This window comes from Lucilia cuprina, chromosome 6 (genome assembly GCF_022045245.1).
Source record: "Lucilia cuprina isolate Lc7/37 chromosome 6, ASM2204524v1, whole genome shotgun sequence".
Classification (NCBI taxonomy): domain Eukaryota; kingdom Metazoa; phylum Arthropoda; class Insecta; order Diptera; family Calliphoridae; genus Lucilia; species Lucilia cuprina.
This window is the reverse complement of record NC_060954.1, coordinates 115237-135326: the sequence shown is the minus strand read 5'-3', so window position 1 is coordinate 135326 and position 20090 is coordinate 115237. Positions and strand designations below refer to the sequence as shown.

General features: G+C 25.6%; 1 protein-coding gene across 10 annotated transcripts in view; it reads left to right on the top strand.

The window, feature by feature from the left end:
* Positions 1 to 20090, top strand: part of LOC111675711 (hemicentin-1) — a 51738-nt gene that overhangs the window by 5149 nt on the left and 26499 nt on the right. For 7 of the 10 annotated variants that reach the window (XR_006941294.1, XM_046954325.1, XM_023436522.2 and 4 more), the window contains exons 2-3: positions 3620 to 4508; positions 7703 to 7720. Coding sequence is in view for 9 of the 10 variants with exons in the window: in XM_046954325.1 (XP_046810281.1) it covers positions 4361 to 4508; positions 7703 to 7720 (166 nt within the window). In the remaining variant the exon portion in view is untranslated. The remainder of the gene's footprint in view (positions 1 to 3619; positions 4509 to 7702; positions 7721 to 20090) is intronic. The other 3 variants (XM_046954319.1, XM_046954322.1, XM_046954323.1) reach the window with 2 other exon arrangements.

The following is a 20090-nucleotide window of genomic DNA, read 5'->3' as shown; positions in this document are numbered from 1 at the left end:
CAATTAAATATAAATCTGTTTTAAAAGGGCAGGTCTAATGTACATACATACTTAAATATACATATATTTGTTTGTATTATAGTTACTAAGTCGCTCTCACCCGCTAGTCTGCAATATAAATTGTTTGATGCAAAGCAAGAAATAATATAACAAATGAAAGAATGAAAAAGTTCATGCAAATAAAAATCACAATGTATCGTTTTGGAGGGGCGTAAAAAGAATAGAAAAATGATTTTAATTTAAATTTTTTACCGCCAGATTTGAATTTGATGGTTCCTTTGTTCTTCTATAATTGTTGTTGTGTTTCGTTGTGTTGTTGCTTAATTTTATTTTTATTATGATTTGAAGGTGGTTCCACTTAAAAATGTTGTGTTTATATGGCGTGTGGAATTTTGTTTGCTTTTTCTGCTGATTTACGAATTATGGTCGTTTGATGATGTTTAAATTCAGCAGACCTTTATTAAATGTAATTGAGTTAGCAATAATTTTAAATATAATTTAATTACAAAATTAGGGGATAAATATCTACTCATTATTCACTAATATATTATTCGTTATCTACATAAAGTCTGAAACAAATGAATTTTATCCTCTTCAGACCTGACCGAATGAGTTTTAATATTTTAATGTTTTTTACTTGTTTAGATTCAACGTCACACTCTAAGTATAGAATTAAAATTATTTAATTTAACAATTTGAAAAGAAAAAAATACTTCAACAACATTAGTAGTTCCATCTTTTGTTAGTTTTTAGTACTCCATACTATGTAGTAAATAAAAAATATGATAAATATATATTTTATAAACTATTAAAAAAGCTTTTTCATTTATGGCCTGTGTTATATTTTACCTTAACTATTTTGGTTCATAATGGTTCAAATCAGTTGGAAATCGAATAATATGGAAGACACTTCACTTTGATATAAACTTAAGAGCAATACATATAAATTTAATACATTATGATTCTAGTCAAACTGAAAAATACTTATGTTAAATTAAAATTTAATAATATTTGCCAATAACAAACATCATCATATATTTACTCACATACATACTTACATCAGTGTAAAGAACAAGTACTTAAAAATAAATATTTAGTCTGCATGTCAGGAGTTTCCGATTCATACAGATACAAACATACTTATATACGCATGTATTTCATTTATACGGACTTTCGGTTTATAAGCAGCGAAAATTTTCATAGATATTGAATTTAACCTAACTTAAAAATAACAAAGATCTTTATGCTCGAACTCTTGTTTATGTTCAGGCCACTTTTTATTAACAACTAACGATTGCTAACAAATCCATAAATAATAGAAAAATAAAACTACTGCTATTTATTTGCTGCGATGAAATGCTGATAAAAAACATTTTTTCTAAATAAAACGTGCCCTGTTATTAGTTCGAAAAATCATAACCTTATTCACCCAAAAATAAGAGGAAAAGTACTGTTTAATACAAAATTGTTTTTTATGTACATTAAAAATACTCCCTCCCACATGCCAGTAGATTCAGACATATGTATATTAGGGTGTCCTGTGGACCATCATTATAAACACGAGAAAAATAAAAGTATTTTTTTCGAAATGGTCCTTAGTTCCCTTCTAGCAATTTCAAATATTGACCTCTGTGCAATATATTAAAAAAGATCTCTGTATTATTTTCGAAATAGAGTATTTCTGATCCACAGACGATTTTTAGGAACATATAAATTAGAATATAATTTAATAATTTTAAACCAAACCAAATGTCAATATTTATCTGAATAAGCTAAAAATTACGACTATTTAGACATTTACATATGTATTTCGATAAAAAGTGAAAATATATACCAAACATACATAAAATTATTTTTCCCTAATCAGCTTCATATTAGATATTTTTTTTTTTTGGAGGTCAGAATTTTCAATCGGTTTTAGGGAACTGAGGGCCATACCATTTTTTCAGTGAACAGTACATTTATACCCATTAATTGAGAGATATTTCTACATCAGATTCTTAAAAAGACTGTTCCTCGGGACACTCTAACGTAAATGAACATACACACATAAATGTGAACAATATATTCAGTTTAAAAAAATGTTTTTGTACGATATTAATTTTTATATACATATGTATGTAAGTGAGTTTCTAACGAGAATGTTATGTACTCTCAATAACCATAAACAGGAAAACGGAAATCGTATACTGTCTATATGGTCATAACTATACAATAAGTATGACTATCACTACCACTACTGCTATAACTACTACACTTGTACAGCAATAACAACAAAAATAAATATACATATAAACAAACAAAACAACACACAACACACAACACATCCTGCATACAAACGTTTTCTTCAGTCGTCCTGCTATATATATATTATTCTACATTGCAGCTCTTCGCAGTGCTTACTTTTCCTCTTGTTTGCTTACTGGAATTGTGTGTACTAGTATGTGCCCATAGATGTGTGTGCATAATGTACCAAAATCATGTACTTTTCCTTGTACACACAAGTACATATATTGGTTCCTGTTATACATAGTTACGCAGAATAAAATTAAAGTATATTCTCTCTGATTTCATCGTACTGCGATAATAACACAAAAACTGAAAAAAAACTATGCACGGTGGGACATTTTATATTTTAATCATAAAATTTTCCCACAGTAAAAGCATCAAAGCTCCAGAGGAAATGTATTTTAATTGATTTAAATGAACGAGACTCAATGTTATTTTGTTAAGGGAATATAATAATTTAACCTTTTTAGTTGTATGTTAAATGCCTTGTATTTTTTCATCTTTTGACCAACTTTCAACTCTGTTTGTCTGTTATATGTAGAATTAATTAATTTTTGTACACTTTTTCCTTTAGAATTTAAATAAAAATACCCATTGTATTTAAAATTATTAGAATCATGTTGACTTGCTTTTGGATATGAAATTCTACTTACTACCTAAACCCTCCCACTTATTTGTATTTATTAATATTAGAGAGAAGCGTGTGTTTGCCTTGTGTGTCTTCACAAGTTTACAGATATGGATGTATGCCTGTATAGATGTACAATGTACACACATAAGTATACATTATATATATTTTTATTGTATCTTGTTTGTTAGATGATATATTGGTTTTCTATTTTCCTACGATATTTTCCACTACTTATATGCTTTGCTTTTTTATTGATGTATTTTTTTATTTTATCTTCTCAGTTCACTCAAATAACAAGAACTCTAAGAATCCAAATTCAAGAAATGCGAAAAATTTATGAGAATATTTTATTACAAGTGGCATACTTGAAAAAGAAAGTGTTGTGAAATGAAATTGAAGTCGAGGAATGTTGTGAAAATCAATTTAAAATACATACATTTTCTGCATGGAAATACATATTACAAATAGATTTTCGCTATAAGAAATGTAGTAGACTTTAGTATAAATTTAATTTCAATTTTGAATTTAGTTGCTATGAAAAAAATCACTTCAACTGCAAACTTGAGGCCAACCAGTTCAGTGAGAATTCTATCCAATAATGAATAATAAATTTGAAACTATTGCAAATTTTTAAAGCAAAAATTGTGACATTGTACAAATTTTATATTATACTTTTGTTTTGCTATTGTATTGTTCTAGTTTGTATTATTGGTCGACAAACCATTTCCTTGAATACAAAGTTTACAATCATTTGCGGTTTATAGTAAGTACAGGTGGCAATATATACTTCTATTATATTGGAACTCGCACAACATAAATAGCAATCAATACCCATGGCCATGTAAATTTAAACATAATACAGCTCAAGTCAAGTAATAATAAAAAAATAAAAACAAAAATGTAAACCAACAAAAAATGAAAAAGAACAGAAGCAGAAACAACTATAACAACATTAACTACAAGTATACTCATAACACTATTAAATAAAATTGTTGTGAATAAAAGCAAACACATGTACATAAAAAAAAACAAAAACATCATTAACAACAATTACAACTGAACATAATTAACATTCTGAATATACATGTCTTGCATATTCATTGGAGCAACTGCTGGTGCACTTACTTGCTCCTGACTCTTTCTGTCTCGTGTTATCAGCGTCATCGTAAACCAGCTCCACAACTAATCCTGTTCCTGTTTCTTATATGTGTATTACTTCCTTTTATTTGTATCCTTATTTCAATTTTATGCGCCACACAAACACTCATTTGAATAGAATTCCGTTCCACTAACGAAACACGAACTTTACCATTCTAAACCAAACAAAATAATACAACACATCTTAACTATATCCAACTCAACTCTACTCAGTTCTGCTCATCTCGATACGGTTTGACTTTTTTACAATCACTGGTATTACGTATTTACACTGTCTGAACTATGGATTTATCATCATACGTACAACTGTCCTGTTCATCTGTATTATGTTGGCTTTTTATACTCATTATATGTTGTGCAGCTCACACAACATCAACACGTGCTCGTGTAACACCCACAGCCATGACACGTAACATCGAGGAAGAAAATGGTAAGTTACATTATGAAAAAATTTAACTTAAATTGTATGTACGTATATGTAAGAATGTAAAATAAAAGTGGTACTTTGATATAAATTGTTGCCTAATTGAGGTCCTAATTACCACATTGTACATTGACGATTGCTATTCAATAATTATTCATCAGGTTGTAATTAATACTTAAAACATTATTAATAGCTATGAGCTACTAGATCAATTCTTTATTTTTTTAAGTTAAAAATAAATAAAGTTTATTTCTTTAATAAAAGAAACTTGCAAATTTTGTAAATTAAGGCTTTCATTTTTTCAACATATCTAATATGAAGCATGAAAACTACATGATTCGCTAAAATTATGATCGTTTAGTATACAATTTTCTAAGATATTCCCGCAAAGCAATGATTTTATCGAATGCGATTGGTCTATTTTAAACCTAAAATTTTGCGAATATTTTTAACTTTATACAAGAAATAATATAGTTATACCTTACAATGATTTCATATATCGTCAAAATAAAAGTTTAAAAATTAAAAAAAGGAATATATATATATATAAATTTTGTATTATATTCTATAGTTTATAAATTTACAGTTATGCGAGTTGTTATCTCCTGCTTTATAATTCCTTCGAGGTGTGTATAATTATATTTTACCTGCATAATATTGAATTAGTTTGGAATAATTTACAACTTTTTAATATATAATTTCTGAAAAAATTATTTAAAACATGTTATTTGCCTAAAAAAATAAAAGTGATTTTATTTATTTTTTTTGTTACACTTGTACGTATGAGTGATATACACTTACGTTTGTGTTTGTCATACGCACCCATAACGGCAGTAGACAAATTTCCATCAATTCATTCATACATTTCAATGTATGTGTGCATATTTATTACTTACATATATATTATTTGTAGTAACCTTAAAGAAACTACAAATTTGCATAGTTTTGTTAAAGTTTTGTTTGAAAAAAGTAAATTTTTCGCATTCGAATAAGTTTATCATATTATTCATAAACGCAGATCATTATAGAAAAATGTTGATAAAATTTTACTAAAAACTAATGTTTAAGATCTTAGCTTTTAAAATCGAAAGAAATATATATATTGTGGCATTTGCAAAAAAAAATATATATAAACAAAGTTTCGCTTGCTGTCTCTTGATTTATTATTCATATTTTATTAACAAAATTTTTGTCACGCTTTTAATCAAGGTCATAAGTTACAAATTACATTCAATATGAAAGAGAAAAACTTCCTTTTAAAGTACATGTTCAAACATATGTGTGTATTCCTTGAATTGGAGAAAGAATGTTTATTACAAAACTTTGCTGTTGTTTTTGCTTATTGTAACTTTTATTATCAAAAACACCAAGCATAAGAAAAGAAGAAAACTCACACACTTACATACAAGAATGGCAACAAATGTATTTTACGAGCTTTGCAATGAAGTTTAACAAAATGTTTGAAAAAATCGCAAAGTCAATGAAATTTGTGGAGCCAAAACCGAAAAAACACACATACTGACAGCCTGATAAGAAAAATAAAGATTCTCATACAAAGAAAAACTACTTTTAAAAAATATAAAACATAATTTTATGTGACAGATAACATACCATTGTCTCTTATTTTATTTATTTTCATTTTACTACTATACAAGCAGACATTGAGCGAAATGACAGAGAACATTAAAAAAAAACAAATCACTAGACGCGATCAAAGAACAATTCAAAAATATAATTTGAAAAATATTAAAAACCCAGAAACATTATTTTATTTATTATTATTAATTTATAGTAGAATTTTTTTACTTTTATTTTTAGGCTCATTTATCATCACATTTAATAAGTTTTATTTCAAGCAGGATAACAATAGCAACAAAACAAAAACGTACACACATATTTTCCTTGGGATTTATGAATTATTAATGTAAATTGTTGTTGTTTTTGTTGCTAAAAATGTTTTCGTTTGTATTTTCCCTGGCTTCTAAAGCAAACAAACAGAAAAACAAGAAGTTTATTAAAATCAACTTTATTAGCAAAACTTTTTTATTGTTAAACAGGTTTTTAAATTAAAAATATTTTCTACTTGAGTTAAAAAAGTTTTTCTTTCAAACAACAACAAATTTACAAAAATTAAAAGGTCAATTATTTTATGAAATACAAACATAATAAAACTAAAAAATTTCTCTTCTACATTTTGTATTAATATTTAAACAAATTCCGCAACTTAGAGCAATTAACAAATTATAAATATTTAGGAAATCGTTACAGAAAAATTTCTATAATAAAATAATAATTTAATTTGCATAATATAACTATATAAATAATATAACTAACGAAAATAAATATTAAAATAAAGTTTAAAAAAAAAGTAATTACAAAATTTTCAAAGAATTAAACTCGAAGAATGGAAAATAACAAATTTGTTTGATTATTTGTAAATAAGATTTATGCAATACGCGCAATTGGAACAAATTACGAATTTTCGTCATCAGATTTTGAACATACTAAAATATATTGAATAAATTTTGTTCAAAGGAATGTTTTTTCTTATGCTATGTTATATTAACATTGTTTTTTTTTTTCATTGTTAAAAAAAATTATAGTCGGGTGAGGCCGACCAAGTCAAATTTTGGGCTTTTAATAAAGCTAAGGTCAAATAAGGCCCTATATTTATAAAGTTCATGGGGTCATCAAGGCAAGTATAGAACTTGATTTTGTAGCTTTTTATCGAGATACGAGCATATTTTGAAATTTGATATTATTTGAATGAGAAATACGAAAATTAATTTTAAAATAAATAAATAAATAAATAAATACAATTCCTGAAATTTATTTGAATTTAAAATGAAAATATTGAATTCATATTGCCTTGAATTAAAAGATAAATCAAAGATTTAAAAATTTATTTTAGTTAATTGTGTGACGAATCTACGCAACCAATTTTCGTAAAGCCGTTCGCTTTACGAAACTTGTAGTTCGTCCCAATTGTGCATTATATGATATACGCACGATTAAAAAATTCAAATTCTCTCTACTCGATTTAAGCAATGATTTTGAGTTTTTCGATTATTAACCTCATAAAAGATAAAATCCTGAATAATTGAATATCCTAATATGCATTCTTAATTTATCATTAATGTTATAATTTTTTTATTATTATTATTTCTCAATTTTTATTTTATTTTTATTTTTCTTTTCAGTAAAATACTTGTTGGAAGGTAAATTTTTAATTTAATTTGTTTATTATTATAAATATTATTATTATTGTTATTATTATTATTATTATTATTATTATTATTATATTTAATCGCTATAATCGTAGTGAACGTTAAAGTCATTAAACATTTATGACTGTTAAATATTTTTGTATGGGGGCTATGAATATATAAAAACAAAATATGCAAATAATGCAACACAAACTGTAACTATTGTCTGAATGTTATCATTAATGTTTATTGTTTTTTACTTTTCACAATAAAAATAGAAAACTCTATTCAAGAATATTGTATAATAGACTTAATATGTCTTAATAAAAAAAACGAATTAATATAAAATGTAATATTTTATTTCATTTTAATTTATCACTCTTTAATGTATTTGAACTTTAAAAATTTGTTGTTGGTGTTTGTCATGTTTGTTTTGTGTTTTTTCTCATATTTACATTGTAAAGTTTTTACTTTACAAGGTCATTTATCATTTGATACTAAATAAAAACAAAGTTGTAGAAATCTTAAATACACAGAAAAACCATAACAAAAATGAAACAACCATTTAGTAACGCATTTAGCAGAAACAAAAACACAAGAAGGAATGTCCTTTTTTATGCCATTCAACAAATGTGGAGGAATCTTTTCGTTTTTTTCTTCTTTTATTTTGCTATTTAAATATTTTTAAAATACTTTAACCTTTTTTATCTAAATCCACATTTTTCTTTTACAAATATACACCCTTGTTTGTTGCTCAATCGTATGTTTTATTTGCAATATTTGTCTTAAATTATATATAAGTATTTTTGTTGTTTCCTTTTTTGTTATTTATATTTTTTTCCTTTTTTCCCAACATTATCTAATGAGTATATAAAAGTGTTGTGTTACTGTTTTATGGCACATGTTTGTGCAGGAGTTTAAGGCCTTTTTTACTCTTTTTCAATCATTTGCTATGTATGATAAGGGTATACAAAGTCCTGTCATTTCATTTGTATCTCTCCATTGTATTTGCATTGAAAACTATTTGATGGAGTGGATGTAATAAAGCACCACATATACATACATATGTATGTACATATATTTGCTTATTTATCATGTAAATGATAATTTTTAAATTAATACATATTTAACTTTATTTATGCTGTAAATATTCGTAAAACGTACTGAAAAAAGTTATTATTTCTATATTGTGTAGGGCATATGTACTGTTCATTTAGACCCACAATTACTAACATTATATTTTTTGTCTGTTTCGGTTTTACCACAAAATAAAAGGTTGTTTTTAAAACAGAAAGTTATTTGTACACTTTTATTTGCTTAGGATATTTATTGTCAATGTTGGTGGCTATTGGCAGATAAAAAACAATAATGGTTTAGTTTTCTGTCTTTGGGTTTGGTTCCAGTTATTTTTTAGCATATTTTAACACTGGAATTAGTTTATGTACATCCTATATAAATATCCGAATAGTTGTTTATAAATTATATTTGCACCCAACCGAATATAGACTTTTTATGAAAATAATAATATTACGATTCAAACGATTGATTTCATCGAATTTAAGGAATATTAAGCCGCTTCAGACTATAATATTTAATTTGTGTTATTTATTTGTTCCTAAGTGTAAACTATAAATCCGTTGTGATATAAATACACAGTATTGTAGTGTGAAAATAACATTAACGTTTAAAAAATTGATACTAATAAAATGTGCACATATGTGTTTTTTGATATTTCCATGAATGAAAATTATTTTTACTAATTTTTCCTAAACATGTGTTTAGTATTTCTTTTACTTTAGTGTTCCATTCATTTTTGTACATGTACAAGTATTTAATGTTAACTGATTATTTTAGTGTATAATTTAGTTTAATAGCCTTAAATACTACATTATTCAAAGCGGATTTAAAATTAACCTTTATTTTGAATCGAGCAAATATTAATTAGCCCCTTTTATATTATTTAATGCAATCGTAAGATTATTCTTTCTCTAAGTAATTATACATACGTATGTACAAATGTGTATAAGTTTATGTCTGGAATATAATAATATATATGTATATATCTACATATTTATGAGTGTATATGTATGCATATTTTTTGCAAACTGTTTAGTATATGTGTGCTGCTAATCCCTTTCCTTTGATTTATTTATGTAATTACTATTAGAGGATTAGCATACAAATAAGAACAAAAAACCAAAAGCAGAAAAATGTTGTAAATTATAAATAAACATTAAATGAAATGCAAACACACACACACACACATAGATTAAATAATAAAATACATTGACACAATAACCACACTACCAAATACACATAGACAGCTATGTTGTAAACACTTATTGACTCACATACATAGTTGTTTAGATTTGTAAGTATGTATAAGTTCCTTTGTATGTATACATACTTGTATAACTAATATACATACTAACACGTACTTTAATATTTTTTGTTCACAAGCATACACACACACATAAATGTGCTTAGTTAAAACAACAACAATTATATTAGAAAAACTCATGTAAAAGGAAATATTTTCATTTAAAAACAAACACCAACAATAATATAAAGAATGAATGCCGGTACAATGACGGGGGATACGGGAGAAAAAATCTCTTGACATTCAAACAAATAAACCTACTAGAAAACAACAAAACATCTGTAAATAGATGTTTGTAATTGTAAGAGTTTTTTTCTCTTAAAGATCCTTAATACGAATAACAACTAAATATGTACATGAATATACATAGATAAACATATATAGTACGTACATATGTATGTGGGTTTGCAAGTGTATATGAGTAAGTCGAGATGTAAGGATGCCTTAGATGAAGCTTAACAGTTTTGTTAAGTATGCAGGATTTTCATTTTAATTCCTTATTTAGTTTTTTGGCTTTCAGATGTTCTTTTTGTATTCACATGAATGTGTTTTTGTATTTACATTGTGTTAAATGTAGTCTTGTGGCTTCTTAGACTTTTGATGTTCTTCTATACGATTTTACTTTGTTCGTAACTCCTTAACAAACCGAAAAATCTTCTGTTATTCACATATGATTTTTAGCGATAAACGTCTCTTACATATGTTTGTGTATATACATATGTATTTATGTTTATAATTTAAACATACATCTTTAACTGTAAATTTTGCCAAATGGTCAAAATGGTTTAAGAAAATAAAAATATTTAAAATTATAATCCTCAGTTATTTAATTTTGGCTGAAGAAAATAAAGTAAAAGGTCCTAATCCCATACATTTTTGCCAAAATGGAAAATCAACAAAACTACAAGCAATTACATATTCTACCAAAATAAAATTTAAATAAATAAATACTTAAGATAGACAGAACTTTAAACACTTATTACATGAACTCAATATGTACGTATGTATGTGTGTATACATACATAAATAAGTACATACACTAGTATTTTTATTTACTTATTAGCCTTACGTTCACACAGAACTTTTGTGTTAAAGACAAACAAAATTCAAAATGATTCAGAAATTAATAAAAATTTCTTTTGAAATCACCATTTATTTTCAAAATAAAATTTACTTATTTCGACCTTTTCCCACACTAGAGATTCATATACAAATGAATGTAAGTGCATGAGGACTGTGTGTTAACTTTATGACTTAAATGAAAATATATATATATATATATATTATATATATTATATATATATATATATATATATATATATATATATATATTATATATATATAATATATATATATATATATATATATATATATATATATATATATATATATATATATATATATATATATATATATATATATATATATATAATATAATATATATATAATATATATATAATATATATAATAATATATAATATTATATATATATATATTTTTTTTTTTCATTTTAGTTTTTAATCCCAAAAAGTGTGCATTTTTGTTCTTGTTATTTTGTTGAATTTTCTAATTAATCTCCAAGTTCTAAAATGTTTTGGAACATAAACTAAAATATTTATAAATGTCGAATAGTTTGTTTAATTTGTGTGTAAATTTTTTTTCGTTTAACAAATATTTTGTTTAAAAACATACTTTATGTATTAGGACTATAATTTAACAAAAATTTTTTTTTTTAAATTATATTGAAAAAATGGATATAGGCATTACTATATCCATATAAGTAGTAACTTTAAATTTGTATATAATTTACTTTGATTAAGACAGAAAATACATTGTTTAAACAATTATAAATGAGTTAACAAAAATTCATAAAAATACAAAATAATTACATATTCAATGTAAAGCTACATATTCTAAGGTCGACACTAATATTTTTATAACTGTATAGGCAAGTAGACAAATAGTTTGACATGTAGCATTAGCTAGGTTAGGGGTAACATTAAGTGGTTGGTTAAATAACTAGTTCCCCCGAACTGCTGGTAAACTGTTCCTAACAAATACAAAAGCCCCGTTTTTATAATACCACACATTTACACAAGTTGTGTAAATACATATATTAAGATGAGTGTGGGCGTGTGAGTCTTAAGTAGAAAAAGCAAAATAGTTATTTATTTGGGTGTAAATTAAAATAACAAGCATGAGTCTGTTTACTACTATTAGAGCCGAAATATTCTTCATAATAGATACACCTTAACCAAATAGTATCCTCTGCATCATCTCATCGTAACTCAAGTTTTGTACGAGAATAAAGTACTTGTTCTATTGCTTGTGTACGTGTAAAATTGGCAAGTAAAGTGTAAATAAATGTGCATTTAATTTTATATTTTTTTCACTCCAAGTGGAAGACTGAAGATTTATATATTTCCCCCACAAACCCAACATAGCGCAAGAAAAGACAATATACCCAGGATTTGATATATTTCGTCCACATTGTTTTTTTTACAAAGGTTGGCTTCTCAGCAGTTCGGGTGGACAGTCCTGGCAGTCCACCCGCCTTCTCTAAGGATTTTAAAGTGTCTACTTTCTATATTACTTAGAAGCAGTAAAGTAACTACTGAATTCCCGGGTTTATATATTTACACATACAAATGTATGTGTATATTCATACTCTTAGGACGAAGCCTTTTCTGTGCTCATAATTATGTAAAATGTCTTATATGTTAAAAAAAAAATAATAAAATAGAAAATACCTTAAATGTTTTTTATTTAAAATAATCCACATTTGTACCATACTCACTGGTGTAGTGTATCATATTGTCGCCTACGCTCGATAATAAATTCATACTTCTTTTGTTGGTTTTAACTTCTTTTCGTGATACTGACAAATGTTGAATCTGGGTCACAAAAATGTTGTAATTAACTCATTCGGTACACAATGCCACATTTATTATACATATTTATTTTTTGCCTTCGGAAGCCTTTCCCTAGGAAATTCCTTCTGCAGCTGTTGTCTCTGATGCTTAAACTAAAAATACAGTTACAACTATAAGTGCTGGCATTGTTGTTCATAGTATTGCGTTGTGTTTGTAACGAAAATGGTGGCAGCTCTTATTTTCCTTTTTCATTTTCTTCTCAAATACCATACACATTTTTCTTAAATACATACATGTATGTCAGCATGTAAGATTATGTGTATAGTTTGGTCTGTCTAATTCTTTCTATCTGTTGAAGTATCTGGGTAGTTCTGTGCATCACAATAATTTTGTATTTTAAAAAGTTGTTGTATAATAAATGAAGCTTAAGCAATTGAACAAGTAAGCATTTCTGTTTTTTATTTATTATTTTTACCCAATGACTATCTCCAGTTTGGTTTTTTGGAGTTCTTTCGCAACAGCTTGTACGTGAGTTTTGATTTTTTTTTTCGCTTTTAACTATAAGTACCTAAGCAGTTCGAACATTTAAAATCAACCACAACATTTTTAAAGACAAGATCATTTGGGAACTATTTCTCCGATATTGATTTAAAGATCAAATGTTTTCGAAGAAATGTCAAATTTCTTTTTTATTTGTATTAAAATTATTTAGTCAAATTAGTTAATTGTTACCATAATATAATCCTTTAAATCACTTAAAATAAATCAACATAAAATTACTTTATGTTTGGAATCATAAAGAAGAACATTCTTCGAATTAGAAGTCTGTGTTGAAATAGGTTTTTTATTGAAGTAAATTCTTAAAGTTATTTAAGAAATAGTAAAATATCATAAAACCTTCTAATCCGTGTTTCTCCAAAACTATGTGAAATTGTAATCTCACCATACTAATCCAGTGTCAGAACTATGAAAGTGTTAAACAAACATCACTTAAAGCAAATAATTTATTTATTAAATTTTTATGAAAAAAAGAACTACATGTGAGTGAATATTTGTTGTTGTTTTACATTCAAATTTACAAATTGAATTATTTTGTGTTTTCCAAAGCAGGTTCTAAGTATATAAACCTAACACATATGTATTTGTTTTGTCTTTTATGGGACATAAACAAATATTCATAAAAAAAGCTCTCTTTTCCCGACGCACACCAACACTCTCTTATATTGGCATACTGACAGACACACACAAAGCAAATATTCAAAACCAAAATAAAAACCACTAAGTCGTTGTTTATTTTATTTTTATGTTTGTATTTGTTTTTATTTTTTATTGTTATTGTACTGGTCTTAAGTAAATCGTAACCTTTAAACCGCAAAAGCCAGACATTGTTGTAAGAATGTACGATTATTATTAGTGAAAGCGAAAATAGAATTTAAATAGAATGAAATTATGTACATTTCAGGGACTTTGTAAGTTATAATTCGTTAAAAAGATTAAAAAGAAAACCAGAGTGTTTTCTTTGTATTTGAAATCCCTTTTACACTTCATTAATTTTACTTCAGAGACCACCGTTTCAAACCCATTTAATGGACATCCATAAATTTTTTACTCTAAAGTAATTTGAAATGTTTTACACTCACTTTTGGCTAAAATAAGAAAAAATGGGGCCAAAAAGTTGACTTTGCACGAAAATAAGGCAACAAAAAAAGAATACTTAAATAAAACATACATAAAAAGTAATAAAAGTCCTATTTAATTTATGCCTATACAAGGACAAATCACAATTTTCAACTTGTGTTTTTCTACTAAGTATTTCCGGTTGCCATGTTATAACGCCAGAAAAAATGGGACTAACAAATGCGAGAAGGAGCACGAAGGAATGAAAATGAACAAATAACTGAAATAAATGAATGTGAACTGAAACTTTGTTTTGAAACAAATTTTTGCATATGAAATTAGCCACACAAGAAGAAAAAAGCACCCAACTTTGAATTAAATAAAAATGTCTAAAAGAAAGAAAGTATAAAAAGGCATAACGTTGAACAACAGACAGTGAAAGGGTGAATATTAATGTATATTTATGGCGGATAGTACAAATACTGTTATGTTCACTCGAATCGTTTAGGTTATATTTAAATTTAAATCAAATTTAAACAAAAAAGAAAAATCCCCATTTTTTTAACAACCAAAATTAAATTAACACTTAAAATTTCATTCATTTTTAATCCCGAATCTAATAGTTTTATTTTGCAAGTTATTTTGATCTCCAAATTAATTGAGGGTCATGGTAGCGAATGGCTACAAGCCAAATTAATTGTGCAAACTATTATAATTTAATAATGAAATTATTGCGATTTTACAGATTAGTTTTTGTCTTGTACCACAATAACGCAACATCAATCGTTTTATTTTCTAATTTTAATCTGATAAAAATCCTTCGACAATTTGTCTAAAAGAAATACATTATTTTCCATATTCCCTATTTTATTTATTTTCAAATAGTAACATACAAATCGTAAATGTACGCATGCATATGGGTGTATGTACATACATATCTGTTGCTTTCGCTTTGGCTTTGGCAGCTTTTAATAAAATTAAAAATAAATAAGAAAATCCTACTCAATACTAAAACATTTGCAAAGATTATGTAGGCTGAGTTCCATAAAAGCACCATAAGATTTTTATCTTTAAATAAATTAGATTTCTGTATTTCCTAGTCTTTTTCGTTTTCTTATCTGGATGTTTTAAAAGAAAATCGTAAGAACATGAATAGAATTATGCAAGTTTGATTTTAAACAAATTTATTCGTTTCGAAGTTAGAAAAAAATGTAACAACCACCCGACAATTCGTTTTGTATATTTTACACATAATAAATATAAATGGTTGACTTTATTGAATAAAAATAAAAATACTATTGAATAAAAACAAAACAACAAGTCATACGATGAAGACGAAAATTACGATGATGGTGATTGTGATGATCTGTATGATAATATTTGTTGCTTTGTACCACAAAGTATTGTTCATAAAAAATAAAATATACATTTCATTCACAAATACAAATCTCAAAGGGCATCTCAAGTTTTTATCAGATTTCCCTTAAAAAAATACAAAAGAAATCTTAAAACATTACTTAGAAAGTATTCGAAATAAACGAATTGTGTTTTGAGAATATTTTTTAAGCCAAATTACGAAAGAAACAGCTTTTTTTCATTTGAATATGTGAAAAATTTACTATTTATAGTTAGTAGTTACGACAATGACCAACATAAATTATTTTTAGTTAAACTTTTCATTGTTGAGTTTAATTTATTTTTTTTTTTTAAATTAAGGTCTTTTATAATTTTAATGAAGTGTGTGCGAATCTTAGTTTTTTCTTCGTTTTCAACTGCATAAGTAGGAAGTTTTCAAAGGGAATGAGCCTTTTTGTATAGAAATGCAAGATGTATTTATGTCTTTAAACATATAAAACCATTAGGGTTTACGGCAACGTTTCAAAAATTTTAAATGAAAATTTGTTTGATTAAATGAAAATTTGTTTCATTCTGCTGTTGAAGAGTACAATACATTTACTTAAGAAGTTTTCATCTAAAATACTTTTTCAGTTGCAATCACTTGTTAGTAAACAACAAGTAAGTGTGAATATAATAAACATATGTATATGAATGTATGTATATGAATGTATGTATATAAGCATATAAACATAAACTTGTATTAAATACTTATATGTTTGTATGCATATACGTATGAATATAAACAGAACAAGAAGTGGTGAAGTTTTATTTTGACCCATATTTTATGGATTTTCTTTTGTATTAAAGTATGCTTTGAGAATAATGTTCAGTTAAGGATTGCTGTGAAAATACAATCTCTTTATTTATGAACATTGTAAAATGTGTTCCATAAATATTTCATGTTGCATACAATATTGTAAAGGTAAATGATCGATTGAAATTCTAAGTTCATAATTGAAGCGTTAAGATTTAAATATTAAACTCCAAACGTATTTTTACTTAAAATTCGAAGTGAGCCAACTTCTTTGAGGGAAATAAATAAGCGTGTTTAAAAAATAATTACCTCCTTATATTGTAATATTTGATTACTCTCACCATAACCACACAAACACAAATTAAGCACCATGCCTTAGATACTTTTATACATAAATACAGACACACTCTGCTGTTAAATTTATTGTAATTTGCTCATTTATTTCTGTACATGTACAATAATTACACATACATATATATGTGTTTACATACACATACATAAATCGTATGAAGCCAATACATTGAACAATATAAAGTTTTTCTAATAAAAACAGTTGGTGAAAAAATTAAAAAAATATGAACGAAAAAAACATTACACTAATTACAGCCAAATGGCACCAATATTGTGTGTGTTTTTAGTATTTGTATGTGTACATGTGAACACCAACCAAATAAATGGCTGTTTTAGGAAAGAAATAACGCAAATATATGACCACATTAATAATTTGGGAGGATTTTTTTCACACTTTATGGTTCGTTAGTGCTTTTAGCTCTCGTTATAGACATCATCTAATATACTACGTACTTACATATTACACATTTATGTGTGTTTATAAGTCGGTGCAAATGTAAGAGCTGGGAACATATATAAAAAAGTTTTTAAACAAATATTACACACATTTATTTTAGGCACATGTTGTAGGTATATAAAACCATAAAACACTAACACATGCATACATCTAAGCCCAAATATAAAATTAACAAAATGGGTGGAACAAATTCAGTATGAGTACAAATGAAATAAAAATAAACATTGGCTAATAATGGCAAATATTCCGATTTTATGAAATCTGTAATTGTTTAAAATATTTGAGCATTTAAAATGAACTATTGTGCCTATCACACTTTTAAGACGTTCTTCATTTCTCAGCTGTGATTTCAACTAACGTCTAACATCATTTGCTCTAAATCTTATAATTGTTAAATGTATTTCATATAATTTCATATATTTTTAAAAATATCTACTATCATTAGTTGTGGAATTTAAAATTTAGTTAAAAATATGATAAGTAACAATATTGCAGTCTAATTGAAATAATTACAAAACTTTACCTTAAAATTATTAGTTGTTGATTAAAAAAAATGCATATAAAACTTGATCTAAATTCAATTATACATATATATGTGCATGTATGTTGAAATTGAAAAAAAAAATCATATTTTAAGACAACACAATAACATCTTAAACACCTAACAATTCTGTCGCGTAAAATACGAAAGTCCTTTTAAATTTACATTTTTAAATTCACAACATATTACCCCGGGATAAACATATATAATGTGTATATATATAGTTACGTGATTGTATGTATATTAAATTATTATTGTAATAAAATACAATTAGCATATGGCGCTCAGAATATTAATTATACAAGTTACGGGATACAGATACACAATTTTGTGTAGAGCCCCTTATAATTCATAATCATTTCAACATTTACTCTGACCGCAATAACTAATGGTTTTAGTAAATTTTTTATTCTCAAAAATATTTTAAATCACAAGTTCGTACATTTCACAAAATGTAATTTCAAAGAAATAATATGTAACTTTGTAATGCGAGTATGTAATGTCTATAAAATTGATGACACAAAAATGTTGACTTAATAGAAGAAAAATAGAGAAATGAATAAAATTGTATAAAAAATGTTTCTTCTTTACATTGTCAACAATATTGGCCATTTTTATTTGGCTTGCTTGCTTTATGCACAATGCCCATTGGAAAAGTCGAACAAAGAAACTAATTCTATTTTATTTTTTTCTTAAGAATTCTTCAAATATTTTATACCCAATTATGTAGTAGCAGATTGTCATCGTCTTCGTGTCTACAAAATATTGCCTTCGGCATATTTTATTTATCTTAAATTCCAATCGGGTATTATTAATATACTGTGCATTTATGTAAGTATCTATACATATGTATGTATTAAATTTTTGTTATCCTACATATCTTCTGTATTAAATAAATATATGTACATACATGTATGTTCCATGCATGTGTATTAAAGAGAAAAATTTTCTTTTTCTCATTTTTTTTGAGATTGTGTGTTGATACAACTTTTTGCCTAGTGGCAAAGCTAATAAAAATTTAAGCCAATAAATTCTATGGGAATGAATGCAAGTAATACATATATATATACATACATACATATGTACATATTTATGTATATAAATACCGAAAGGAGGAGGGATAAAACACATAAACTTTCACACATACCCAAATAAACCTGAACATTTAGTTGAAACAGCAGTAATATTTTTGTATTTTATTTCAAACAATTTTCATATTTTTTGGTTCGAAATCATTCGTTTCTCTCATTTTTTATAGGTCCATAAATGGGATTTTGAATTTAAAATAAAATATAAAAACTAAGATTTAACAGTCATAAAAGTTGTAATAGTAACAAATGTTATTTTATGTTCAAAATAAATAGAAAAAAGTGCATCTTTTTAACTGCAAACGAATTTAAAAGCTATTTAATAGATGATATACAAACCTATATTTAAAGAACTTTTCAATTTAAACCAAGTGAATAACATTCACATTCATATTAGCTTAAGCGTTCTCTATTACAACGTGTCATATTATATATATTTTAATGTATATTAAATTAAGTTTTTAAAATTTATAATTTTTTAATTAATTTATTTTAATAATTTCTATTTTTCGCTAATTAAAATTTTGTCCTCTACTGTTAATAAATATGTAGTAATTTCAGTATCGATTGCTAAATCTTGACGGTTTATTCATTGTATGGTAATGGGGAATTTAATTTACAATATATTTATATTAATTAATATAATTAAAAGAAATTAAAAACAATTATAATAATAAATATTAATTTCATTTTAAATAATTAGGATCTAACAAAGAAAGTTTTAAAAAATATATGTGTAATAAAAATTATACATTTTCCAACATAACTGTGATTTTTTTAATTTAATTAATTGATTAATTATTAATGACGACAATCATCAGCACCACACTAACTGCAAGAACCAATAACGTTTTTATACTATATAGCCCCAAAACTTCTTTAAATTACCTTTATAGGTATGTATAAATATATATAAATACATA